Consider the following 24189-nt stretch of genomic DNA (forward strand, 5'->3'; position numbering starts at 1 on the left):
TAAATTATTATTACTATCATTATTATTATTATTATCATTATAGCATAACGTGTACAACAACACAAGCCACTGTACATATAACAGTGTACAATGTACAGGCAGAATATGCCACATCAACAAATATGTTTGGAATGTTCTGCATAGATTGTAATAATAAATGTTCATGTGTTCATGTAAATACTTTGTAATTTGCAATAATACAATAACTGGGTAGTAGCTGTACCTGTGACATATTAGTCATATTTTCTATATTCTTATGATATAACACACTGAGGAAATCTTCCTGCAACTCCAGAATATAACCTGTTGCTTTCATAGGAGGGGAGGGGGTACACATCGTCATGATGCCTTAAACAAGTGTGCATTTACAAAGAGCACCTGACATATACGTGCATACAGTTTATGTTACCACGGGTTCCCTGCAATGTGAGACAAAACCAGGGAAATATAACACCTGTTGTCGATATGACACCTTGAACTGCTGATCTTGTCGGATGCATGCCTGTAAACACCGGAAAATAATGTAGCAGAATATGGGGGTATGTACGCCGACAAAACCTCTCGCCCCCCTCACCCCATACCCCACCATACCCCCCGAAGGCAAACAAAGAAGGAGAGCGTTTTCGCGTATCGAAATATATGTATTGTAATATACGTAGCGAAATGAGACAGACTTCGCTCAAATCTTTTGTGCGAAATGAAAATGTATTCAATCGTTTTAGGCCTAAAATGATCTTTTTTAAATACAGTATTAACTGTGTTAGTAAGCTTGCCTCTCAGAGAGACGTCACCTCGCCTGAGAAGTAAGTCGCTCACAAATTTGAAAATTCGTATGGTGAAATGGTTTATATGCGAAGCATGTGCAGTGTTGGTTTTAATTCTGTTTGATCTCGAGTTCAAATCAAATTTGAACCAGTAGTAGTCTAGTTAACGTTCTTACGAATAATCAGCCCCTGTTCTCCATGAGGTAATTGTGATTGCGAAAATTGTGAAAGTTTTGTCTCACCAAACGCAATGAGCAAATCGTTTTCTTCTGCGTGAAAAGCTACTTCTCCATTTTGGAACTCCTCTTCCTCTTCACGCATATCATCGCCAGATTTTAACTTATTATTTCTCCCATTTTAATATATCTGACAAAATTCCTAAAAACCAGAATTTCCTGTGGGGGAGAAGGGGACATTGGCGGGCAACTACATGTCAAGTTACGCTGGCTTCTTAGTTACCACACGTGTTGAGACTATGTGCATATATTTACGCTTTGTTGACTTGGATTTCTATATCGATTTCCAATTATCGGACTCGTGTTATCCAACGTGTGCCTTAATACATTTCTATAGGCTGTGCTTTTGCTTATCGATTTTCGATGCCAGAAACCGTGTGTGCTAGAAACTGTGCATTTTCCATACAATTGGTGTAAATATTTCTATAAATATCAAGTACAACAAATCGAATATAACCCAGCACTTGTAGGAAGAATAACTTGATTTTTCAGATAAGAATTCATGGTGCAAGGGCAGGTGAGTGTATTTGTATTGTTTTCTCTATTTTGGTATCTGTAGCTCCAATCTACTGAAGGGGATTTGAAGGTTTTTTTATAGAGAGAGTTGGAAAGTGAGGAAGTTATTATGCCTAGCAGTTGGAGTGTATTTGGCCTTGAGTTTTGAGTGGATATTAGCGCATGGTCTAGGAGTCATACTGAAGCTTTGTACATTTATGGCAAAGTTAAGTGGAGTCAAGAGTGAGTCTGTCAAGTTCAGTCTCGAAGAACGTTTTTATTTATTTATTTATTTATTTATTTATTTATTTATTTATTTATTTATTTATTAATTTTGGAAATACCATACAATGACAATACGGTACAATGCGTTTGAAAAGACAACAATATGATTACTTTAAAATAAAAACAACAACTGTGATTGAATATGCTTATAAAGCAGTAGTTACAATTAGGATGTCTGAAATTATTTCTTCACGAACATTAAAAGATGTTGTCTTGTCTTTAAGGATTTAGCCTACTTAACACATATGAAAACGTCCGAATGTCATATTTTTGGGTCTAATTATCCTACTAAGCTTCTTACTTTTCCTAATTCCCTCTGAAATGTCAGGAAGACAAGGCAGTCTAAATGAATCATAATTCGTTTAAACTAAGTTTTTTTAATTAAAAATTATATGAGACATTCTTGCTGGGACGGGTCGAGCAATGTTTCGTTGGTAAGAAGGAGAAAATACTTTTTTCGAGGAAAATAAGATCTTGCACGAAAATCCAGTATAAAATACTTTAAAACAAAAGGGTCAGATTTGATATTAGATATACCTAGAAATATATGTAAAGTTATAGAGTTTTAAGAAGATTAATTCAGCTAGTATCCAACAACCAATGTTTCATTAAAACTTTTTATTCATTCAAATGCTTTTTAAATTCCCTTTATCATACAACTCAAAACTTCAATCTATTTCTGACCTTCATACTTCCTATCATTAAATGATAACAATTACCAAGTTTCGCCCTCTCCACGAGCATCTTTTGGTTGGTGACAGGTAATTCGCCATTGGTGACACTTACATCATCTTCACTTGATATCTAACAATATCCAAAGACCTCTTATTGTATGATTTGATATTTTGTCATAGGGTCCACGATCTGGGTTACCCATGACGTCACAAACCGATGTGGAGAAGGGGACGCAAGGAGACGCCGAGGAACCCCAGATTTTGAGAGCTATAGAAGCCAAAGATGTCAGGGAGTTGACTTACCTCATCGAAGGAGGGGCTGATATTAACTGTTATTCCAAGGTATGTATTGAATAGTACACAGAAAAGGCGTCGTCTGTATGTGCCTTGAGTTAAAGTGGACTTGTTTCTTAGATGTCTGACATAATCTCTATTAAATATGTCCATAACGTTATTTTAATAATAATAATAATAATAATAATAATAATAATAATAATAATATTTTAATTTTATATTAAAATATCTGGTATGTACTGCATCAGTTTTTGATTTGCCCTCGTTAACTTTAGGATGTTTTGCTTAACTTAAAAGTAACTTTAATCATTACATCATTCAAAGGCTGCTAACCATCTTCCCCTTTTTTTAAATCCTATATGGTATTTTTAAATTAAAATTTATATGCCCATTTTCAGCAATAATCTGACCTGGCAATGAGAATATTTCTGTTTTTTTTATGGCATTTTTAAATTAAAATTTATATGCCCATTTTCAGCAATAATCTGACCTGGCAATGAGAATATTTCTTTTTTTTTTTTTTTTTTTTTTACAAATTTAAATACCTGTATTTCTATCTGTAACCTAGGATGGTTTCTCAACCCCGCTTATTAAGGCCATCGAGTGTGAGGACTACGAAATCCGACGTCGTATGGTTAAGATCCTTATAAAATGGAAGGTCAAGGTCAACCAAAGGCTGCGAAAGGTACTAAAATATATGAATAATAATAACAATAATAATAACTTTTTCTGATCAACATATTCAAACGACATCATATCGAAAATCATAATTTTAGTTTAAACTCCTACAAATGATGCAGGGAGAACATTCCTCTTTAGATGTTTAGCCGTTTCTCATTTTGACTTTCATAAGTGCGAAATTAGCAGTTTCACTCAGTTTCTACGAATCGTGCTTCTTTTAATAGTAGGCCTACTCTTTGTACAGTAAAATGATTTCCATAAGTGAATATTTGCAATATGGGTAATTGGCTGAATAATCATAGCTATGGCCTGCACTATAATTAGAAAATGAATTAAGGAATATCCCTCAAGTGGTATCTCCTCTTCACGACTTCCGCGCCATAGATCACAATGATGTTTATTGTTATGTCCTCGTGTCTTTTCCAGAGCGGGTTCACCGCCATGCACAAAGCCATAGCTCGCAGAGACAGGGAGGTCATCAAGATGTTAATCAACGCTGGTGGTGATACAACCATACGTGGATTTGTAAGTATAACTCTTAATGGTTAACGTCCATGAAGTAGCAAACTATTGCGCGCGACCACCTTTTTCCTACTGTGAAAGGTCGCACAGTAGCAAAGCATGGGAAATGCGTATCCACTTGCATTACTTTTTAAGATTGCCTTATCTATTTGTTTTTTTAAAAATGAACATCTTCCACAAACAAGCAAAAATGGTTAATGCATCAAGTTGCTTATTGTATATAAATCAACGGCCCTGGATACATTTCATTTATCTGATTTTTGTTCTGTCAGACAGTTCTGAAAATTGGCATTTCACTAACTGAAGAATATAACAACAAAACGTGTTCAAAATCTGTATAGAGGGGAGCTTTTGCTTTTTAGCCTATCCCATTGTCTCCAACAAGAATAAAGTATGTGTTATTAACATCTATTTTTTTTCAAGAAAAATGTCGTTACTGTTTCAGAATGGCTCTCCGGTTCTTATGTGGAGTGTCAATGACCATACCCTGCTAGGCTGGCTGTTGGAGAACAACCATTGCGATGCGGACACGAGAGCGGAGGTGAGGAATGCGGTAGATGTGCTTTCTCAATTGCTGCAATGCAAATTTGTCCAGCTCCGCTATCGCAACGTGGGAGCATTTACTGTAATAGTGTGCTTTGTTTCTTTGTTAATGAGGTTCCCTATTAAACATGTTATGACTCCCAGAAAAGACGCCCAAAATATGGCAAATGCAGAGAGAATGCGTAGAATACTCAAATGAAAATAATAGAAACTGGCACAAAGATTGCATAAAAGCAATTTGAGTTATACATGTACTAGTACATAAGGCAGAATCATTAAAATTGTCTCAATTTGATGAAATCTAATTAAAGTTAATATTATATTTATGCTTATATTCACGTAATCTCGTAAGTTACCCTTAATATTGAATTTCAGCAAATGAACGGGACCGTCCTTTTTTACTACGAGGAGCAGGGTGACGACTGGGCCGACGCCATAGAGACAGCCTTGGCCCACGGCGCTCACTTGTACCACCGGGATTACCTGGTATACTATAGACTTCAATTATAACGTCAAAATATATGACTTCGCTTTGTCATCATGCCCAATTGCTAATTGCATTGAGATAGCAAACTTAAAACCTGTAGGGTATAGTCAAACTTTGATGGATATCCCTGGTCTTTTTTGTTATATTATTATTATTATTATTATTATTATTATTATTATTATTATTATTATTAGCTCACGTTCTTCTCTGTTTAATCTCAGACTAATAAGACCGTCTATGACCTGGCGGAAGAACACAAGAGGAAAGATATACTTATCAAACTGAATAAGGTAAAAGAAGTGAAAATTTCATTGCACACGTATACAGACAAAATGCCATACGTCAGCAACACAAAGTATTCATCTGACCCTCTTTGAACCCATCTACGTCCTTATCTCCTGATTCAGTTGTCGGTTTCGAAAATTCAAAAGATTTGAAGAATTAAAGATGAAATTTAGTTTTAACTTATAAAACTGTTTTCTTAGTTAGTATAAGTAGAGGTCCTCTTAAATGAAATAATGTATTTATACAAAAACAAGAAACTGCTACTTTTAAGAACCCGAAGTTACTTCACTTTATCAAATAACTACACATTAATTTCAAATTGAACAAACCAAAAAAACCAGTATGAAAGCTCAGTCAAGGCCCATCGTGTTTTCTTTTATGAGGCATGCGTGTCGACAGCGTTATGCTTGCAACAGAACTAATCAGTGTTCAACGTTTTAGCACTTTATGAAATGTTTTCTTCTTCTCTTAAAGTGTCAAACTACAAATGTGTAGATTGGAATGAAATATCTTTTATTTTCCAAACAAAACAAGATAGATTTCACACCCCGAACACGCCTAGAAGTGAGTTTGTTTCTTGTGTTCCCTAAATTTGTTCTTATTTTTATTGCAGCACATATTCAAGCTAGTCGACAGAGGTGATTTTGATACCATTTGGATGGAAATCCACAGAAGTTTTGATCGCTGGAACAAATTAAAAAACCAGGTGAGTGTTGCTATATGTCAAGTTCGAGGACGGCCATGCAAGTGCTAGTTATGTCTGGATAAAAGATAACAATTCATTTTTTTTCATAGAATATTAAATTCAGTTAAAACAAATGTAAGAGTTTAAAAGATACAAACATTTGAACACTAACCATTTTAGTCAGATCGGAGTCCCCGCATCTAAACTTGTAGTTTCCCTGCCTCCCTCCACCCCCAAACCACCACAACCACCACCACCACCACCCCCGAAACACCACTACAACCACAACCACAACCACCACCACCACCACCCCCGAACCACCACCACAACCACAACCACCACCACCATACACATATTCTTACACGCACACGGACATAAATATCGCCATAGTGCCGCAATCACTTTATACTTGTCCAAAAACATTAACGCAAAGCATATAAATCAGCCTTGGTTCATTTCAGGACGGAAAGACTCCGTACGAGCTCGCAATGGAGAAAGGAAACGAAGAACTGTCCCAGTTACTGGACAGCGACAATATCAAGAGGTTCCACGTAAGTTCTGTGTTTCCTAAAATACACGTTAGAAGGGAAACATTACTTGCATTAGAATTATTTCTGAAACCTTATTGTTAATCGGTAACCTTATACTCAAATGTTCTCTGCTGTATAAGGAGATAATATTAGTTCTAACGTTTCACAAATTTTAGGAGACTATTGAAGAATGTGTGGCCAAGGCAGGGGAAGGGGACATTGATGCTGTGAGACATTGCTGTGAAGACGACTTCATAGACCCAAAGTGCCTCAGCAAGGTAAAGGTCATCAGCCTGTAGAAGCCATTGACCCGTTAACGTTTTTTTTTTTTTTTCTTTTTCATAGCTGACTATGCAAACTCACACAATTTCGTTTATTTTTTATTTATGCATTTTGTTGACATCATTATTTTCTTTTAATCTTATTTATCATGTATTTTGTATTTCTATTTTTATATATTTACTTAGCTTATTTTAATTTATTATTTTAACCATTTTTCGGTGTTGGAAGGTAGAGGATATAATGTAGATTTGGTCAATGTCCAGTATATATCTAACAAAACTGAATAACAGCAAAATTTTACCATTATAAATGAGCCAATTAGATGTTTTTTTTTCTTGAAAATTAACTTTCCCTCTTAATGCTTTCTGCAACGCAGACATTAAGAATTCGCAAAAAATGAAAATACATCGTACTTTTACGATAAAACAATAATTAAAGAAAGTTTAACGCGTCTTTCCAGTCGTGCCAGAACCCCATCCACACTGCGGCAGAGAACAACCACAAGAATGTCGTGGAGTACCTGCTCAGTACAGGGGTGGACGTCAATATGCCGGACGGCAAGGTAAGGGGGACATAACGACCATACAGGGTTACAGTGCTAAGACCATCCTTCATGACCAAACTGAGGAAAAAAAATAAATTATCATTTACAGCTTTTCAAACACCGCAAAGCTTTTTATCTTTAATAACTCAAAGTTACACCAAGTACTTTCATTTAAAACGTCTTCATTGTCTCCAAAAAGATATTCTAAACTTCTATCTATTTTCTACTGTTTTTCCTCTTTTTATCACAAGTAAGAAAATACAGGTGGCGAGACAATAAACAGTTTATTATTTATTTATCTATTCGTTTGTCCACAGTACTGCATGACGGCGCTGCACTATGCCGCAGGGAACGGTCACCTGAAGACGGTGGAGTTCCTGATCAACAGGGGGGCCGACCTCAACCTCACGGACACGGTGGGTAGCCTGCTAGTCTTCTAGTCCCGGTTTCACAAAAGAAAAAACTTAAGTCAGGTTCTCTTGCTAAGAACTTAATTAGCAAACATCTTACCTTATCAGAAGCACTGTAACATCACTCTCATGGAAACCCTAGTCAACTAAGCCAGGGAAATGAGTTTTTTGTTTGTGTGTGAAACTGGGGCCTGGTCACACTGTCAGTGATGTCATACCAAATTCTTGATCTGATTATTCGTCATTATTATTTTTATTATTATCATTATTGATGTAATATTTCAGAACGGTATGACGCCTCTAGAGTACGCAAACTATATGGTACAGTACGAAGGCAAGGAGTTTGACTTGCTGCCGCTAGCCGAACTTTTCTTCAAACACGGTTATGACCCAAACAGACCAACCTCGGTGAGTACATGTGCCGCATGGTAGCCAACGGTACCTGGTCAGCAACAAGGGTTACACAGAGGACAGAAACCCGTGATTGCCCTCAGACGCAAAATTAGAGAATAATTGTCAAGTTTCGGCTTTCAATGAGCTCTTTTGTTTTTAATATCTCACGTTTAATGAGAAACTAAACCCTCCGGAACTTTTAGGCATACTATATTTAAAACTTGAATATTTCGGTTAACCTCATGATGTCAAAGGCAATTTTACGAATTCAATGATTCTTTATTTTATTTTAAAATATCCAAATGCATTAAAGATATTTTCAAAACGTCATTGTTTGTTTCAGACTGGGTTGACGTTCCTGCACGAAGTTGCCACCTACTCTCAAGCTCTTGTTGACCTGGCGGTAGAAAACGGCGCCAACATGCACCTGAAGAGCGTTGCGGTAGGTTTTCTCCTCAAAACAGTTTTTTTTTCCTTATATCACACGGAGTGTCAGAGACTGTCTTTGCATTTAATTTCAAGGAAAAGGGCAACGTTTGCGCAGGACATGAAATTGGTTAAATGATCGCACTTATTAGCTAGGAATGAAAATACTAATCGGATAAGACAGTCAAACGTCTTTACCCTTACTCTTGTGTCTTGTCACAAAAAATATTTGATTCTTAAAGATGGGTCAGACAATCGAGCAGATGCTAGAAAACGACATAAAAGAATGCAAAGATGACGACCGCAAGAAGATCCTGATGTACATGAGCAATTATATCCAGGAAAAAGCAACGCAAGAAGCGGCAGTGGTGAGCTCAGACAATTTCATTCGTTTCAGAGATGATTTTTTTTCATTCTGTGATATGTTTAGATAAAACTTACCATTTCTTAAAGTGAAAAGTAAAAGTTTCTCATGTGTATAAAATAGATAGATGGCAATACATATATAGGCCCTAGTTAGGGTAATTCAAAATAAACTATTTGTTCAACATCCAGAATTTTCGTATCAAATTCTGTTTCATTTTTCTTGTTTTATAAATATCCTATCGATATATTGCATCAATGTTTTCCTTAAATTTATTTTGTAGTGAAATTATATAGGATTTTGTAAACAGTTGTAACTTTGGAATTTATTCCCTCTTTCATTGAAAGAAATAAGTTGCTAATATTTACCCCAGTACGCATATACTGTATCTTCAGTGATACATGTGCACAATAATATTTAGCATTAAACCATCACATTGAATAACTGACATGCACAACCATAAAATCAAAGAATAAATTTAATGTTTCAGAACTCCCTAAGCGACTCTCAGTCCGACAGGTTCTCCGAGCTAGACCGCCTAAACGACAAGACAGACCAAAACGTAGATGCACCCCTAGAGAAGGACCAGAAAAAGCAGTCCAAATCCTGTACAATAATGTGAATTCGTTATACAAATGGTTTACTGTGAGGCGTCTTATCTCGTAGTATGTGTATATATATCTATGCTGTCTTCTCAATCTCTAAATCTCACACAAAGAAAACAGAAAGAAAACAGAAGAAAGCAGAAGATGGCTCCCATCTCTCTCCGAGTATTGAAGGTGCCTCAGACAATTTTTTAAATCGTGTACAATACAACCACGGAATAATAATACTACATCTAGCATATCTTCAACCGCATTAAAATCACAAGGGAATACTTCAAATATTGAGAGGGTCTATTTATTGGCATGTATATGTACAAATGTATAAGTATATGTACATGTATATCAGTCGGGTACCGGGTATGGTGTAAATATGCGCTCTGTTTCCTGCAGTCGTTTCTTTTTTAATCATTTGACCTTGCGACGTGTTCTTATTACGTATGAATGGGGGGGGGGGTTAGAGTATCTTCCATATCGAGAAGACAGTATTCTATGTAAAGTAATTTAACGATGAACAGATGCAGGGGAAATTGTTAATAACGTACAGTCAAAATTAACATTTCGGTTGGTATGTATGCACTGTATGGGGAATTTCTATTTCTTTTAACTTCCTTCGCATATGAGTCAGTATTTATCTTGTGAGCACTAGTGCTACATTCGCTGTTTTACGTAGCAGTGAAGTCATGTATTATAACGTTAAGTCTTTTTTATATTCTAAGATATCATGACTGTATATAAAAGTGTTCTTTCTGATCTATTTCAAGTTTTATAGCACGATTGAATGATGCCCCTTTCTTTGTGATTTGTGTTTCTTAAGACTAAAATATATAACGATATAGGGTAAATGATTTGAAGGTTTTTTCTGTTTAATTTTATCGCATGTAATAGACAGCATTCCAAAAACAGGTGTGTAAGTTAGATACTTCGGTGTTTATATTTCGCAACAATTAAAACAATCAATAGAGTAACCAAATTAAAGCACTTGCTTTTCAGTGTGCATAGAGTTATAAAGAAAAAGGAATGGACTTCGGCAAACAGGTCTACTGCATTGTAGATTGTGCACAACATTGGTTTATACGCCTAGTGAGTGGTAATTCTCAATTACCACGATTTGATCAGAAATTGGAAAGAATTTAATGAAAAGCAATAAAAGAAGGCCCTACTGGGATTCGAACCCAGGATCTCCTGTTTACTAGACAGGCGCTTTAACCAACTAAGCCATAGAGCCGCTGATGTATCTCTGTACTAGACCGACTTTCTTTTTAAAGAAACAATGCCCGCTTTCTGTTCAGACGAAGATAAGAAACACTGTCAATTAAAATTGATAAAATCTGTTGCGCGTGATATGGATCTCAGTGCATTCGATTGTGAGTAATTGCTTCATTGTGAATGATACAATTGTAAATTGCCTTTGAGAAAAGAACTTTCCTACACAGTTTGAGTCTGTTGGCCGTTTGTAAATGAAAAAGGGAGAAAAAAAGAATAAATGAATGAAAAATGAAAGAATGTGTGAATAAAAAGTTGACAGATTGTCACTGAGCGGGCACGTTTCATATCTACGTCAAAAGACAGAATACAAAAATTAAAAAGCAAATGAAAGAAGTTATTAATAGTCCAAATATTGCTGAGGAACGGAGCCGTGGGAATATAACCGGCTGTTGCCTTGATACTGTTGCCAAGCAAACCAATATTGCATCACCGTTGAGAGGTATAGAGTTCCTAATGATAAAGCTGCGCCTTGCATTATATTACTAGGAAAACAGCTACCAGTACTTTTTCTATGTTGAATCTTACAAGCTGTTGTGTTTTGCTACAGTAATTCAGGAAACCAAGTTGTCATGAATTCTTTTGGCTTCAATTTGAGAATCCCTTCGGGAAACAGCCACGTTTTCTGGAGAAGAACTACTTCAGTGGCAGTGACAAATGTCATGATCATTCAGCCATGGGCATGCAGTAATCTCATAATGAAAGTAATTTTGTTTCTCTGATTCGCAGGAGTTGGGAGTAAAATAGATGAGGGACTAAATTTTTAACGGACAATATACTTATATGCCGCTTCAAGGAACTCCGGATTATTTTACATATATCTACATGCTGATGATTTATTCTCAGAATATTATTTCTGGACTTATCTGTCAATTTTGAATTCAGTGATGCGTATTCCGTATTCTTTGACTCGGAGCTTTTAAACCACTCGTGGAATTCTCGATAAATTCTAAAGATGTTTTGTTTAAAAAAAGATCACAAAAGATACCTGGAACCTTATTTACGTGATTGATCATCATTACAGTTGTATGTCGCATGTGAGTCCAGTGATGATATAAGAGTACTGCCAGATTTCCGCTGCCGCTGACCCACGCATTGAGACTGGCGTGAACATGTTTTATAGCGAGACGATCGTCCAATGACCGATCAAACGAGTAGTCAAGATCACTACACAGTAAATTTGTGATTATAGTCACGGGTCCGTGAAATTTTAATCAACCAGCCGTACCTGATTGACTGTGCCTGGTTAAATATTGGAGCTTTGTGACGGCCTGTTAACCCCTTCTGTGTAGCGGTTACGCAAGGAACATATTGGTCCACTTTGATTTTTCAAAGAGCAAGGACGAGTTTTCAATTTTCCTTTGCGATAACTATAGAAGAATCATTCAAGGTGGCAAACGGTGCTGGACTTTTGACCATTGTCAATGTTAAATGAGAACGTTTCTAAATCAGGGGAGATGTTAAACCCAAGTCGTTCCAGCAGCTAAATTAAACTTCTGTCAAACTAAATGTGGTGAACTTGTGGAATGGTGATCCATGATGCAAATGTAGGACCTGAACATCACACTCAGCGTGACATTGAATAAGTCTTATAAAAAAAAACGATAAAGACACTCTATTCACAATGATCTGTTCAGAACGGGGACTGATGAAGTTCAAGGCCAGATTGGAGAGAACGGGGACGGGAAACGCTGGGGGCGTGGAAAGTTCTGGTAACGCGCAGCAAAGGAAGAAACCTCGGAGAAGGAGCTCGGGAAGGGAGTCTGAAACTTCCAGCGGTATAGAGTTGTCAGAGCAAGATGAGGAGGAAACTACGTTCGGCAATAGGTGAGAGTTAATGGTTCACCTGCAGGGGCGGATCTAGAGATATTTTCTGACAGTCTTCTAAATTATCATTGTTGATCCATCTTCCATTTTTGACCGTCTTCCGACAGAAAACATTAGATGGCTGACAATGTAAAGTTGAAAATCTGACAGTCTTCCAGAAGACCCAGAAGACGGCCTTAATCCGCCCCTGCATTGTTTTCTTCAGATTAATAGCCCAAGTTGCATAGTTATCACTGTAGAAGTGGCCTTTATAAGCTTCGGGGTAAATTTGCAGTGCATGGCTTCATTTGTCACAAAATTAAAGCGATACATCTCATGCCTTAGGCTTCGTTATTCGTAAAAACGTTCAAATCATCACGTATTCATAGTTAAAGAATGACGTGTAGGACTGTCTATTTTGAATGCCAAGTCTTACGAAAGTTTTTAACATGGACCTTATCTCTCATTAGGTCCATGGATGTGTACAAAAAATATCTGGCTATTCCTCTGCTCTTTTTAACTTCATATTCAACTGGCGGAGAGCAACGAGTGTAACGATTGGAGTAACGATTGGAAAGTGTAACGATTGGAGTAACGATTGGAAAGTGTAACTATTACCAAGGGGATAGTAACGACTGGAAAGTGGGGGAGGGGGGGGGTAGAATTCAACACGTGTTTTTCAGAGTTAAACTAGAACCTGAAGTTCCTACCGGTACATGTACGATATATATAAATTGAACATTTTGGTTTGACCATGCTTTGTGTTTTTGTGCACGAAAATGAAATAATCTCACCAAAATCGATTAAAAGAGAGAGAGAGAAAGAGAGACAGACTCTGTCGTTTGTGGCCACACTGGTAGACCTACTGTGTGCGTGTACTAGTATATGTTAATTAATGAAAACATTGCGTTTCACTAATTTTTTTGATTGCAAGAGATAAACGTTATCTGCAAAATATCTAAAAGAATGCGTGAGTGGGGTGGGGGTGGGGAGAAGAGATTGAGGGATAACAAACGTAATGTGATGAGAAACGCACACATATGCAAATCACCGTCGAAAGATGAAATCAACCTCTTTTATGTCTTCATTGTCTCCTTAACAACAAAGGGTATTTATCGCCTTTATTATGAGACGGAGAGAGATATAGCATGGGAAAATATCGAGGGCTCTATGGCTTAGTTGGTTAAAGCGCCTGTCTAGTAAACAGGAGATCCTGGGTTCGAATCCCAGTAGGGCCTCTTTTATTTCAATATTTTCTGTTCGTTTGTTTTACTATATGAAGTACATACATGCACAAGACCAATTATCCGAACGTCCACTCTTGCATGCCATGAGTGTCAGAGTCACTGTGAATCGGGCTGATATGGGATAAATATGAAATCAAGATCGAGCTGGCAATAGCGGAATCTAGAACCTACGGTACGCTTGCAACGCACTGAGAAAGAGATGCTGGCCAGTTGAAGATAGGAAAATGGGAAAGGGTTTGTGAGAGCTGGATAGGACGAAAGAGGAGATAGAAATTATCACCAGAATTAACCGTCAGAACCTGGCTATAAAAAGGGGTCATCTATGACGACAAGGATACCTGTATTTTCCGATACATTATCAATACCCGGTGTTAGCAATGCGAAGGGACAGATCAATATCTTATCGACAAGTAAACCAACACGTGTTTTCGTAACGTTCAAGAATTATTGATATTTCCCAAAAAATCGAAAATAAAATTGATACTCGCGTCCATAGGTCAAAATAACACATGTTCTACAATGCCCAAATGTACAGAGCAACCCTATGAAGGACACATTACGAGTATTGCATTCTGCCGTCTTGACTTTATAGGAAAACTGTGTTTCTACCATTTCCTCAGGGTTAGGCCATGTAGTAAATCAAGTATAAAATACCGTTCATAAATAACTTTTAAAGGAGCAATGGACCGCAGAAAGGGATGGGATCGCGTTCGAAGCGTAGACAGCCAAGCGTCCATTTCGTCCATCATGAGCGAGTACGACGCCGGCGGGTGCAGCACACTCGAAAGCAGCTTCGGTTCCTCGTGCGGTTCCAGGGGCAACGTCTGGTACGAGTTAAGACAAATTAACGCCAAAAGAGGTAAAACTGTGAGTGTTGAGAACACCAGTGTTAAGGATACAAAACTCTCTGTACAAACAAGTGAAATACAAGTCAATATCACACGGCCCGCGTTCAGCACTGCTGAACTTTCAGACGCTGCCACACCGCTGCTAAATGATGAAAATACGAAGCACAAACAGAGACGACACATTTTTAAAAAACATACAAATGAAAAACCCAAAGTTGGCGGCGTGGATGACGTCACTGGCGGTCATTCAGCATCCACGCCTCTTCTCGCCAGTGGCGGGAGTGACCACGAGGGGGAGAGTGACTCCTCCCAAGCCACGGTCAAGTCACCCATCTGGGTACTGCGAGGGCAACAGAGCAGTGGTAGCTACAGCAGTGACGAGAGGGTCGCCGGTGCACGAAGGAAGCGACGACGATCTTCTAAGCAGCTGCCGAAGCTGAAATTGCCGGGGAGAAAACGGAACAACGCACGGGTTGAGATCAGTAGAACGCCGGAGACGCCAGTTAGTGCAATGGTAGAAAATACGGTGAAACGCAGGTACAGGACTCTGTGCATTTCGATGTTTTTTTATCGTTTTTTTTCACGGTATCACAAAAATGCAGTTATCTTGACCCGAAACAAGTATGACAGGGGGGACGCCATGCAAATGCAATGTATTCCCCCAAAATCTTATGCGTTGAAAGCATAAACTGTACAATTGCCGTGTATAGCGCACGCTCAACACAAATACATGTACATGTATATTACGGATATTTAATTTTAATTTTACACATCCGTCAATATTAACAAATCCGTTAAATTCCAGCAAACTTTTTCTTTCTGAATTCCACTTAAAATCATATTCTATTATTTCCTCTCTCATACACTTTTACCTCCAGGGTCAGGGTGGTATTTATGGGTCCAGAATACGGAGGTAAGACCAGTCTCATTCACTCCATCATAGGCGACTCAGCGGAGACGGTGCAACACAACACCGACGCCGTAGCGCAGTTCTTGTGGTTTCCTTTCACCGACAAAAATATCGGTAAGATTTGGGTCAAGTTACCAGACTTTTCAAGTTATTATGACAACCTTTGGTTATTAACGTTGCAATAACGGCGAGAAAAAGCGAAGTGTTCAGCACAGTTAAAGTCACCAAGAAGTTGTTCCACCTCCTGTAGGTCACCGACAATGATTTGAAATCCAGGGCGCGTGGTGCTCGATTCCTTCACAAATTAGTGAATGTAAATTACTTATGATTTAAGAAATTCACAGAAAAACTTAATCGGTAAGGAATTTAAGTTAGAAATAATACCATGCATTTGTCGTCAGAATTTTATGGAATAACAATTTAAAAACAGCGCACATGCGTTGGTGTATTAAAATGCAGTTAAAATAAGGATCCATTGCCATTTAAAGGATCAACCCTTTTCTTATTTCTTTCAAATAATTTACTCACATTAATTTCAATTTATATTTCCAGAGTCAATCTTGGACTTTCAACTCAGCAGAGAAGAGAAATTTCTGTTACTTGATATATGGGATTTGTCTGGCAGACCGGTAATACGTGATTTATAAAATTGTACTTTTAAGATGGTGATACGAATGTTTTCTTTTTCTATTGACTGGTTTTCTAAAATGTTATATGATGTTAAATGTAATATTTTAATTCTAGTAGTACATACTACATGTAAATTTGATTTCTCTCTCTCTCTCTCTCTCTCTCTCTCTCTCTCTCTCTCATTCTCCATTTGAAAAACTGTAAAAAAAACATTAATCAAATGTTTGATTAATTAACATAATATACTGAAAAGATGCAATAAATAAATAAATAAATAAATAAATAAATAAATAAATTTCCATAACTATCTCTCTCTCTCTAGATCTACCAGGGCTGCCACCAAGTGTATATGACAGGTACCGCCCTGTATGTGTTGGTATTTGATGCGGCCGACCAGGCAAACTATGACGGTGTGACACAGTATATTGATGACATACAGTATAAGGTGGGATAAATAAATTGGAACCGGTGTGACAGGAATGGTTGTCTTAAGAATGGAAGTCCAGGGTCCCCTATAATTAGTACAGGCTATGGTAAGTCGGGATATTGGGGTTAGTAAATAGGACGAATGTCACCTGTACAAAGTAATGGGGAACGGACTACGGTTTCTAGCGGACTACCATTCCTGTCACACGTTTTTTTTTTGTTTTTTTTTTTTAGACCAAATCTCATTTTATTTCAGGATAAATGCGCAATAGGTCTGGTCCACAGTTTTTAGTGTCTAAAGAGATAGGATTTGTTTTGAATACGTTGTAGTTTTTTAACGTTTCCCGTTGCTTATCTTGTTATAAGTATTTCGTTTAACTAGAAAACTGCTGACTTGTCTGGGTTTTTTTTCCGAAGCGTGGAAGTATAACTGGGACTTCCCTGCTCTAAAAGCTTTGAAATATTTTATCACTTTAAATAAGTGTCACAAGGCAAAAGGTGATTAGTCCGGCTACAAAACAATCGTTGTTAAACTCGGCATCATTTAGCCTCATGTAATTAGATATAATTTGGATTCATTATACATGTAAATGTGAATAATGGATCTAAGGGCATACTGTATAAAGTTGTGATGTAGATGGTTTGATAAGGTGAACTCGATTTCCAATGTCGCATAAAACTGGTTTTTACATTGTTTGAGGTAGCACAACAAGCGTGGATGGTGTAACGGTTAGCATGGTTGCCTTCCAAGCAATCGATCCGGGTTCGACTCCCGGTCCTCGCAAATCCTTTTTTCCTTCTTGAAAGGATAACAACTGTTCGTTTTGGCCAAAATAGAATTTTCCTGGGGTAAACGACAAGTTTACCATACTTAACAATGGTAAATGAATCCATTTCAACATGTAAAGTTAGTCCCTGTTCTTTTCTAAAAAGTTTGTTATTAAGAGATTATTACAGAGTATAGCCATCTGTGAAGGTCCGATGACAAGCACAGATTGCAGAATAATTGCTATAACTGCCATTTTTTTTTTTTTTTTGTTAAATGGAACATATTATATTTCTATGAGTTGTTAATAATTTATTTATTGTGTAATAGATCTCATACGAACAGTTGTTATCCCTTTTACTTTTTAAAGTTAAAATTTGTCTATTAAAATATGATCGCAAAAAAATGATCAATTTTCTCTGTGTTACTGCAAGTGCTCTAACAATATTCTACACGTTTTTAGGCTCCTGGCAGCTCTATCATCTTGGTGTCCACAAAGACGGAGAAAGTTCTGCCCCCGGAGAAGCTGAAGGCTAGACACGACCTAGTCAGGTGTAAGATAATGCAGAATGAGACGAGACAAGTGGACAGCATAGCCAGCGAGATACATAAGCTAAGGTATGATAACAGCGGTGTATGGAATATTTAGACTAAAAGCTGTTGCCAGTTGGGTTGCGTGACGTATAGACAGATAATTATAATATTATAATGATATATAAATTAATGAATAGGCCTACATACACACATACACGTAAATAAATATAGATTAAGTTTTTGTTATGATGACATTCTACCTGCAAAAGTCCCAAGCCAAAACTGATGTCATTTTATGAAATATGTGTAATTTTTATTTTTGTTTTTATCTAGAACCTTTTTCGATTTTTTTTTTAGATTTTATGTATCTTAATATTTTTTGTTCATAAAAACCTGTACATGTTTCTTTTTTATGAAGTGTTCTGAACTTTAAATGGATTTTAGACTCCAAATAGATACATGTATCATGTGTTATTGTTATAAATGTATTACATTATTTTCATGGATTATTTATCAAGCTGTACTAAACGATTCTTTCCATTTCATTTGTTGAACTATTTTTTTACCACAGTTCTGAAGAGAGCGACCTTCGAGTGGACAGGAAAATAAAAGAGTTAGAGTATAACCTGAAGCATAGGCCTAGAATACACTCTACCATCATAGGGGCAAGCTCTAAAACTGCAGCGGTAAGAAAGAGAGAGAGAGAGAGAGAGAGACGCGCTCTTGTGTCTTGTGTAGATTTCTGTGACTAAAATGCCGCTATGACAGCAATGTAAATAACACCTGTCAAAAAAATTTAGATATTTTTAAAACATTCTCTACCGATCTATCCAAATAGAACACGACCGTCTTAATTTCATAATATGAGAACAGGGGCTTCACTACAAACGCTGCTGTACGCAACGTAATGTGACGAGCTCGAACTTCATAAGATCGGACAAATTATTTAAAAAAAAAACTATGAGCACTATATTATTAAAATATTTTCAGGGCGTTGAGGAGGTCCGCAAGGTTCTCTTGAGCAAGGCAGTGAACTTTGACATCTTCCCCCATCTAAACTGCCGGGTGCTCCCCGAGACCGTCTCCCTCCATAACTACATCACCAGCCTACGCCAGGAGGGCACCTGCCTCCTCAGCTGGGAACAGTACCGGGACGACGCCATTAAACAGGCTGGGAGAGAGTACGGAGAGCATTTGGAGAAGGAAACGGCTTTCATGCACAAAGTGGTAAGACGAGGCAGTCCCCAGTGAGAGGGGTATATACAGGCCTAATGTATGTTACTCTTATTTATCTATTTATTTATACTTCACTCATTTGTCTGATTGTTGATTTTGTGTTTAGAAATGTACAGACATATTTTTCTACTTTTTGTAAAATCCTGATCAAAATGCCATGAAAAATTGAACGCATTTTGCGATCTCTTGGGTAAAAATACTTTTTAATTTTGGTCTTTCTATACGGTAGAATTTTCTATTTCTGGTTTTTGACATTTGCGCAATATTGCAAACGCTGTCGTTGTATTCGATTAGTTAGCATGGCCATCGGTAGGTTGAAATAAACAAGACATCTGTCCTTTTTTTCTTATTTCACCAAAGACATTTTGCTGATAAGACTGCTCTTAGAGTATTTCAATGGCAAGGGACGGTTAGCCAAGTTGAACTGCAGCTTCATGCTACGCATTTGATAACGATTTAAAATCTCATTCAGTTTAACCTGGCACAATTGTCGTAATTTATCTTATATAGAGGCCTATGGTTTTTACTCCAGGGAGTCATTCAAGATTTCCATTTCAACGACGACAACACCCAGAGTAACTCCAGCCACAACAGTCACAGTAGTCATTGCGCTTGCTTTAGAGTCATCTGTATCAACCCAGTGGGTCTGGCGAAGATGTTTTGTGCACTGCACCTAGACGATCACAAGAAGGCTTTCAAGTTTGAGGCGTCCAAGTTCTGGCCTAGTAAGAGCAACGAGGCACGCCCTGATCCCGGGCTCCTAGTCAAAGCGTTGGAGGAGATCCCTTTAAAGGGACTCGTAAGGGAGGTCCTGCTCCCTCTTCTGTGGCAGGTAAGGGGCAATATGCATTTCCAAAAGCTGTTATTGTGTATGTCATCTCTGGTATTTTAAACCAGGCAGGGTTTGTAAGTTAAAACTCATGAACATTATCAACAGACCACACATCAGAAAATAATTGACTCCATTTTGCAATTCAGAGATATCGAATGAGATACTATTTCCAGGATGTCAGCATGAACCAGGACCAGATAACACTGATGATTCAGCTACTGAAGCGACTCCACCTTTTAACGTTGCACTCTAAAACAAAGAATGGGTTCAGGAGCCTTGCTCTTCCTCTCTATCCACACTTGTCTCCAGATGTCAGGTTTTATGCTCCTCTCATGAACCGTTTGCCTGATAAAAAGCCTGTAAGTCATTAGTTTAAGAAAAATATATATCAAGAGTTTAAAATGCACAGCACAATTGCCTTCACACCTGCCGCAATTGAGAGCACATCTCAATGCAATCAAGTACTAGTATGCAGTTTGTTGTTTTGGTTGTTTTTAGTATGTCAACAAAGTCATAAACACCAATTAAGCACACTGACTTAATGGTCTTTACTGTTGTTCAAGATACAGTAGAATACCTTAATTACTATTAAATTTATTCAGTTTTCTCATTGTTAACATTTTAAATGGTTCTTTCACCATCTACATCATAGCTCTCTCTAAAAAGCACCCAATGAAAAAGTAACCTTTTCATTTAAAGCAACTAAATTGGACCGAAAATCCCCTAAAAGGTGATCTACAGCTGAGCTGGTGCTTCGAATTCCCACTAGGGTGCGCCAGAGGTGCTCTTCCGAGAATGCTGGCCCTCTGTAAAGATCTGCAGCATGGTGCGAGCTATCAACATTACTGGAAGACTGGGCTGTTACTGAGAATAGCAGAGGTGATGTAACACCATTACTATGATTTTGTGCTTTCTTTGGCTGTTTTTTGTTTTCTTTCTTATTTTTATAATGTTTTTGATGGTTTAAAGAGTTTAAGGTTTTTTCTAATGTACCTGAAAAAGGTTATTGTATTCCTTCAGTTTTCCTTCCCAAAATGCCAGTTTATTTATCATAAGTCTGGGACAGCCAAATTGCCATTTAGAGAAACCCTTCTAAGCTCATTGTACACAGTGTGTATGTTTTTTCAGGTGCATAATGCAAGACACCAATAGTCTGTTTAAAAAACCCAAATGCCTACATTTGGCAACATAACGCTCAGTTTCTTTCCAGTCTGTATATATTCTCAGTGGGTAGGTGCACATTTGTGTACATTAGGACATCAAGTACCCCGCAGCTTCTGCATAAAAACGGTGAATCTCCATTTCGTCTGTATTTATTCTTAGGTGTACGTTTGTATAACAACCCCTACTGCCACATCTCTGCACATAGAAGCCAGGACAAATGGCGAGGAGCACCTTGGAGATGAGAAGTCAGTGGTGGAACTACTTTGGGTACATTTAGCTCTCTTTATTCAGTCACTCCAGGAGTTTTTAGGGAGCTGGAAGGGAACCCCATACACAGTGAGTTTAAGTGTTATATACAGTATTAATTCAAGATCTGATTAAGTTATTTGGTGATCCAGTCACTAAATGTTTTATGCTCCATCACTGGTGGATCCAGGATTTTGCTACAGGTAGGGGGCAGGGGGCTTTTTTTGGGGGGAAGGGGGGGGGGGCAGAAAGAAGAAATTAAATATAAGACAATAAAAGGCAATAATACACATACTGTAATAGGGATAGGAAAACTATACTATGTATTATCAAAAGCATAGGGATGGGAAAACTGTCTTATTCTGCCTAATGCCCTGGTTGTTGGGACAGAGAGAGAGTACATCACCTAAGTTGGAGGGGTGGGGGCATGTGGATCTGCAATGCAGGGGCGGATCCAGAGCTATTTACTGACAGTCTTCCAATTTTCATCTTTGTTGATTCATCCTCCAATTTTGACTGTCTTCCAACAAAAAAAATTAGATACCCGTCAATATAAACTTGAAAATCTGACCGTCTTTCAGAAGACCCAGAAGATGGCCTAAATCTGCCCCTGCAATTGTCAGCATTTAAATATGTACATAGTCACTGGGCAGTTGGATAGAGATTCTGCAATATATACCTTACTAGTAAGCTTGACTATATGATGGAAATATCTGATAGCAAACAGTCACTAGTAACAGAGCCACCAATTTTTCAGACTGGGAAAGTGAAAAATAGCTCAATCAAAGAATGTTATTGAGCATGTAGAGTAATCACAGATTGCAATACGGAGTAAATTTACAGAGAAAGATGAGGGTATATATTTTTATTTACGATCCTCTGATTGGTATCCATAATATTATGATACTGTCAGAAAACGGGTATATTAATGACTTCGAACACAAATGAGAATGTGCAAAATTACATTTCCTTATCAGGTGTGGCTGAAACCATCGGGAACAGTTTTTTACAAAGGAGCAAAAGTCACAGAGCCACAGTCTTTCCCCCTCTACCAGTGTCTGCACAGTCTACACAAGGGAACCAGTGTCAAGTTCAAAGATGGTGGAGACACCAACCTTCAGCTGGACCTAGAGGTGTTGTTCCCAATACCTGGTGAGAATGGAGTTTCATGGCACTGAAACAAACCTGAGTTCTCTCCCCCCCCCCTCTCTCTCTATCTCTCTCTCTCTCTCTCTCTCTCTCTCTCTCTCTCACACACACACACAGACACATACATACACACACGCACACACACACACACACACATTGACTGATATATGCCTCTCTCTTTTTTCTCTATTTCTCCGGTTCTCTCTCTCTCTCTGTCTCTCTCACTCATTAAAGGACAGTTCTATAAAATCCACAAAATCCACAAAATAAATAAATATCATTTATTACACTCCTCCACCCTTAGTTTTACAACTGAGTTAAATAACTGGAAGCTGACCCCCACTATCAATACATGAAGGCTTCAGTTGGTTTCCAGAAGAATCTGAAACTCGGGGTGACAACCACTATTCAATCTGCCGGTGATAACCAAATCAAACAAATAATGAAATATTGAACAGTCTTGAAGTTCACTTCCAGTCCGGTATTGACTTCCAGTTAATGAGCATAACTCATTTGACACTTTGAGGACAGAGAGAGTATGTTCCCTGGCAGCCCTCTAAGGAAATGTTATTTCTTGTTAATGTGCTAAAATTGGGATCGACATACACAAGACTGAATTTATTCAATTTCCTTGGAGAGTCTTCCTGGTGATGAGTTTATTTTGTTCAGTTAGCTCAATTTAGGTATCAATGGATTCTTACAGACCAAAATTGATTTTCCATTCATTTTTCCCCCAAGTATAGCCTTACTGGTGATAATACCTTATCTACTCTCCTAGGTGTTAATCAAGTCACTGGCTTCTGTTATCTTCCTTTAAATCAGCTACTTTCATTGGTCTCTCAGGCATTTCACTCGGGTTACTGACTGCGCAAACAAGTCAGTTTTTCACACGTTTCATGGACTTAAAAGATATCCATATATTAGCACAGTCCTCCTTTGAAGTATATTAGCACAGTCCCCATAATATTAATCCACTTATCTTGTCCACTTGTGCACTATTTTTGTCATTTGTTAAAGGCCATGACTTATTTAATTTACAATCTCAACATTGAACATTACCTAAGGAGATTATAGTACTAAATCATGCATGTGAGATACATACTGTAAGCCATTTTAATTTTTTTGTTTTATCTCAGATTTATTTAGTAATTAGGAATACTGGTACCTGTAGATTTGAAATGCCAGAATTAGGGTTCACCATAACAGTAAACTTTCAAGTACTTACATTTGGTGTTTCAAATTACAGTGCTACCCAGTGATTTGGTAAATTAAGTTTTTATAATGGTCTTGATGGCAAAGATTTTAGCTTTGTTTATATTTTGTGTCCTAGTCCACTGTAGATAGACATTTTTGCCACATACACTGTACATGTTACTAGTACCTCAATATCACTGCTTGTATATGTAATATCTACCTGTGGCTGATTGCTGTTGAAATGCCAAGACCTTTTGGCAACTACGTAAATCCAAGATGGTTTGGATTTCACAGCTACATGGTTTGAGTTTATGGTTGTTCTAAAGATGACAAATAATGGGATGAAATAAAATGACATGGAAAAATAGAAAAATCTGAACATAAAAACAACTTCACACTCCATTGTCCTTTCTTTTTTCTGAGAAAATTGTCA

The 24189-nt window shown here is 37.6% G+C and overlaps 2 protein-coding genes and 3 non-coding genes across 7 annotated transcripts in view; 4 read left to right on the plus strand and 1 right to left on the minus strand.

The window, feature by feature from the left end:
• The first annotated feature begins 1173 nt into the window (after positions 1 to 1173).
• LOC106151901 (uncharacterized) lies at positions 1174 to 10350 on the plus strand. Its single transcript, XM_087016338.1, has 16 exons — positions 1174 to 1517; positions 2635 to 2796; positions 3317 to 3433; positions 3856 to 3954; positions 4397 to 4492; positions 4870 to 4980; positions 5203 to 5271; positions 5880 to 5972; positions 6413 to 6502; positions 6658 to 6759; positions 7224 to 7325; positions 7625 to 7723; positions 8003 to 8125; positions 8454 to 8552; positions 8779 to 8904; positions 9391 to 10350. Exons 1-16 carry the CDS (start codon positions 1503 to 1505, stop codon positions 9520 to 9522), a joined length of 1635 nt encoding a protein of 544 aa, XP_086872464.1. The 5' UTR covers positions 1174 to 1502; the 3' UTR covers positions 9523 to 10350.
• A 306-nt stretch (positions 10351 to 10656) lies between these two features.
• Trnat-agu (transfer RNA threonine (anticodon AGU)) lies at positions 10657 to 10730 on the minus strand. The gene has a single exon. It is a non-coding gene; the product is annotated as a tRNA-Thr (tRNA).
• A 2847-nt stretch (positions 10731 to 13577) lies between these two features.
• Positions 13578 to 24189, plus strand: part of LOC106151899 (uncharacterized) — a 35539-nt gene continuing 24927 nt past the window's right edge. Inside the window, exons 1-12 of one of the 3 annotated variants that reach the window (XM_087015683.1) lie at positions 13578 to 15206; positions 15548 to 15693; positions 16132 to 16208; positions 16532 to 16654; positions 17865 to 18019; positions 18507 to 18621; positions 18926 to 19162; positions 19704 to 20003; positions 20150 to 20362; positions 20703 to 20882; positions 21327 to 21503; positions 22391 to 22565. In XM_087015683.1, the coding sequence (XP_086871809.1) occupies positions 14503 to 15206; positions 15548 to 15693; positions 16132 to 16208; positions 16532 to 16654; positions 17865 to 18019; positions 18507 to 18621; positions 18926 to 19162; positions 19704 to 20003; positions 20150 to 20362; positions 20703 to 20882; positions 21327 to 21503; positions 22391 to 22565 (2602 nt within the window). In that variant the 5' untranslated portion in view covers positions 13578 to 14502. The remainder of the gene's footprint in view (positions 15207 to 15547; positions 15694 to 16131; positions 16209 to 16531; positions 16655 to 17864; positions 18020 to 18506; positions 18622 to 18925; positions 19163 to 19703; positions 20004 to 20149; positions 20363 to 20702; positions 20883 to 21326; positions 21504 to 22390; positions 22566 to 24189) is intronic. The other 2 variants (XM_087015684.1, XM_087015685.1) reach the window with 2 other exon arrangements.
• On the plus strand, positions 13739 to 13812 carry Trnat-agu (transfer RNA threonine (anticodon AGU)). The gene has a single exon. It is a non-coding gene; the product is annotated as a tRNA-Thr (tRNA).
• Trnag-ucc (transfer RNA glycine (anticodon UCC)) lies at positions 17348 to 17419 on the plus strand. The gene has a single exon. It is a non-coding gene; the product is annotated as a tRNA-Gly (tRNA).

The sequence above is a fragment of the Lingula anatina genome, chromosome 6, assembly GCF_051362555.1.
Source record: "Lingula anatina isolate TDL-2025a chromosome 6, LinAna3.0, whole genome shotgun sequence".
Taxonomy (NCBI): domain Eukaryota; kingdom Metazoa; phylum Brachiopoda; class Lingulata; order Lingulida; family Lingulidae; genus Lingula; species Lingula anatina.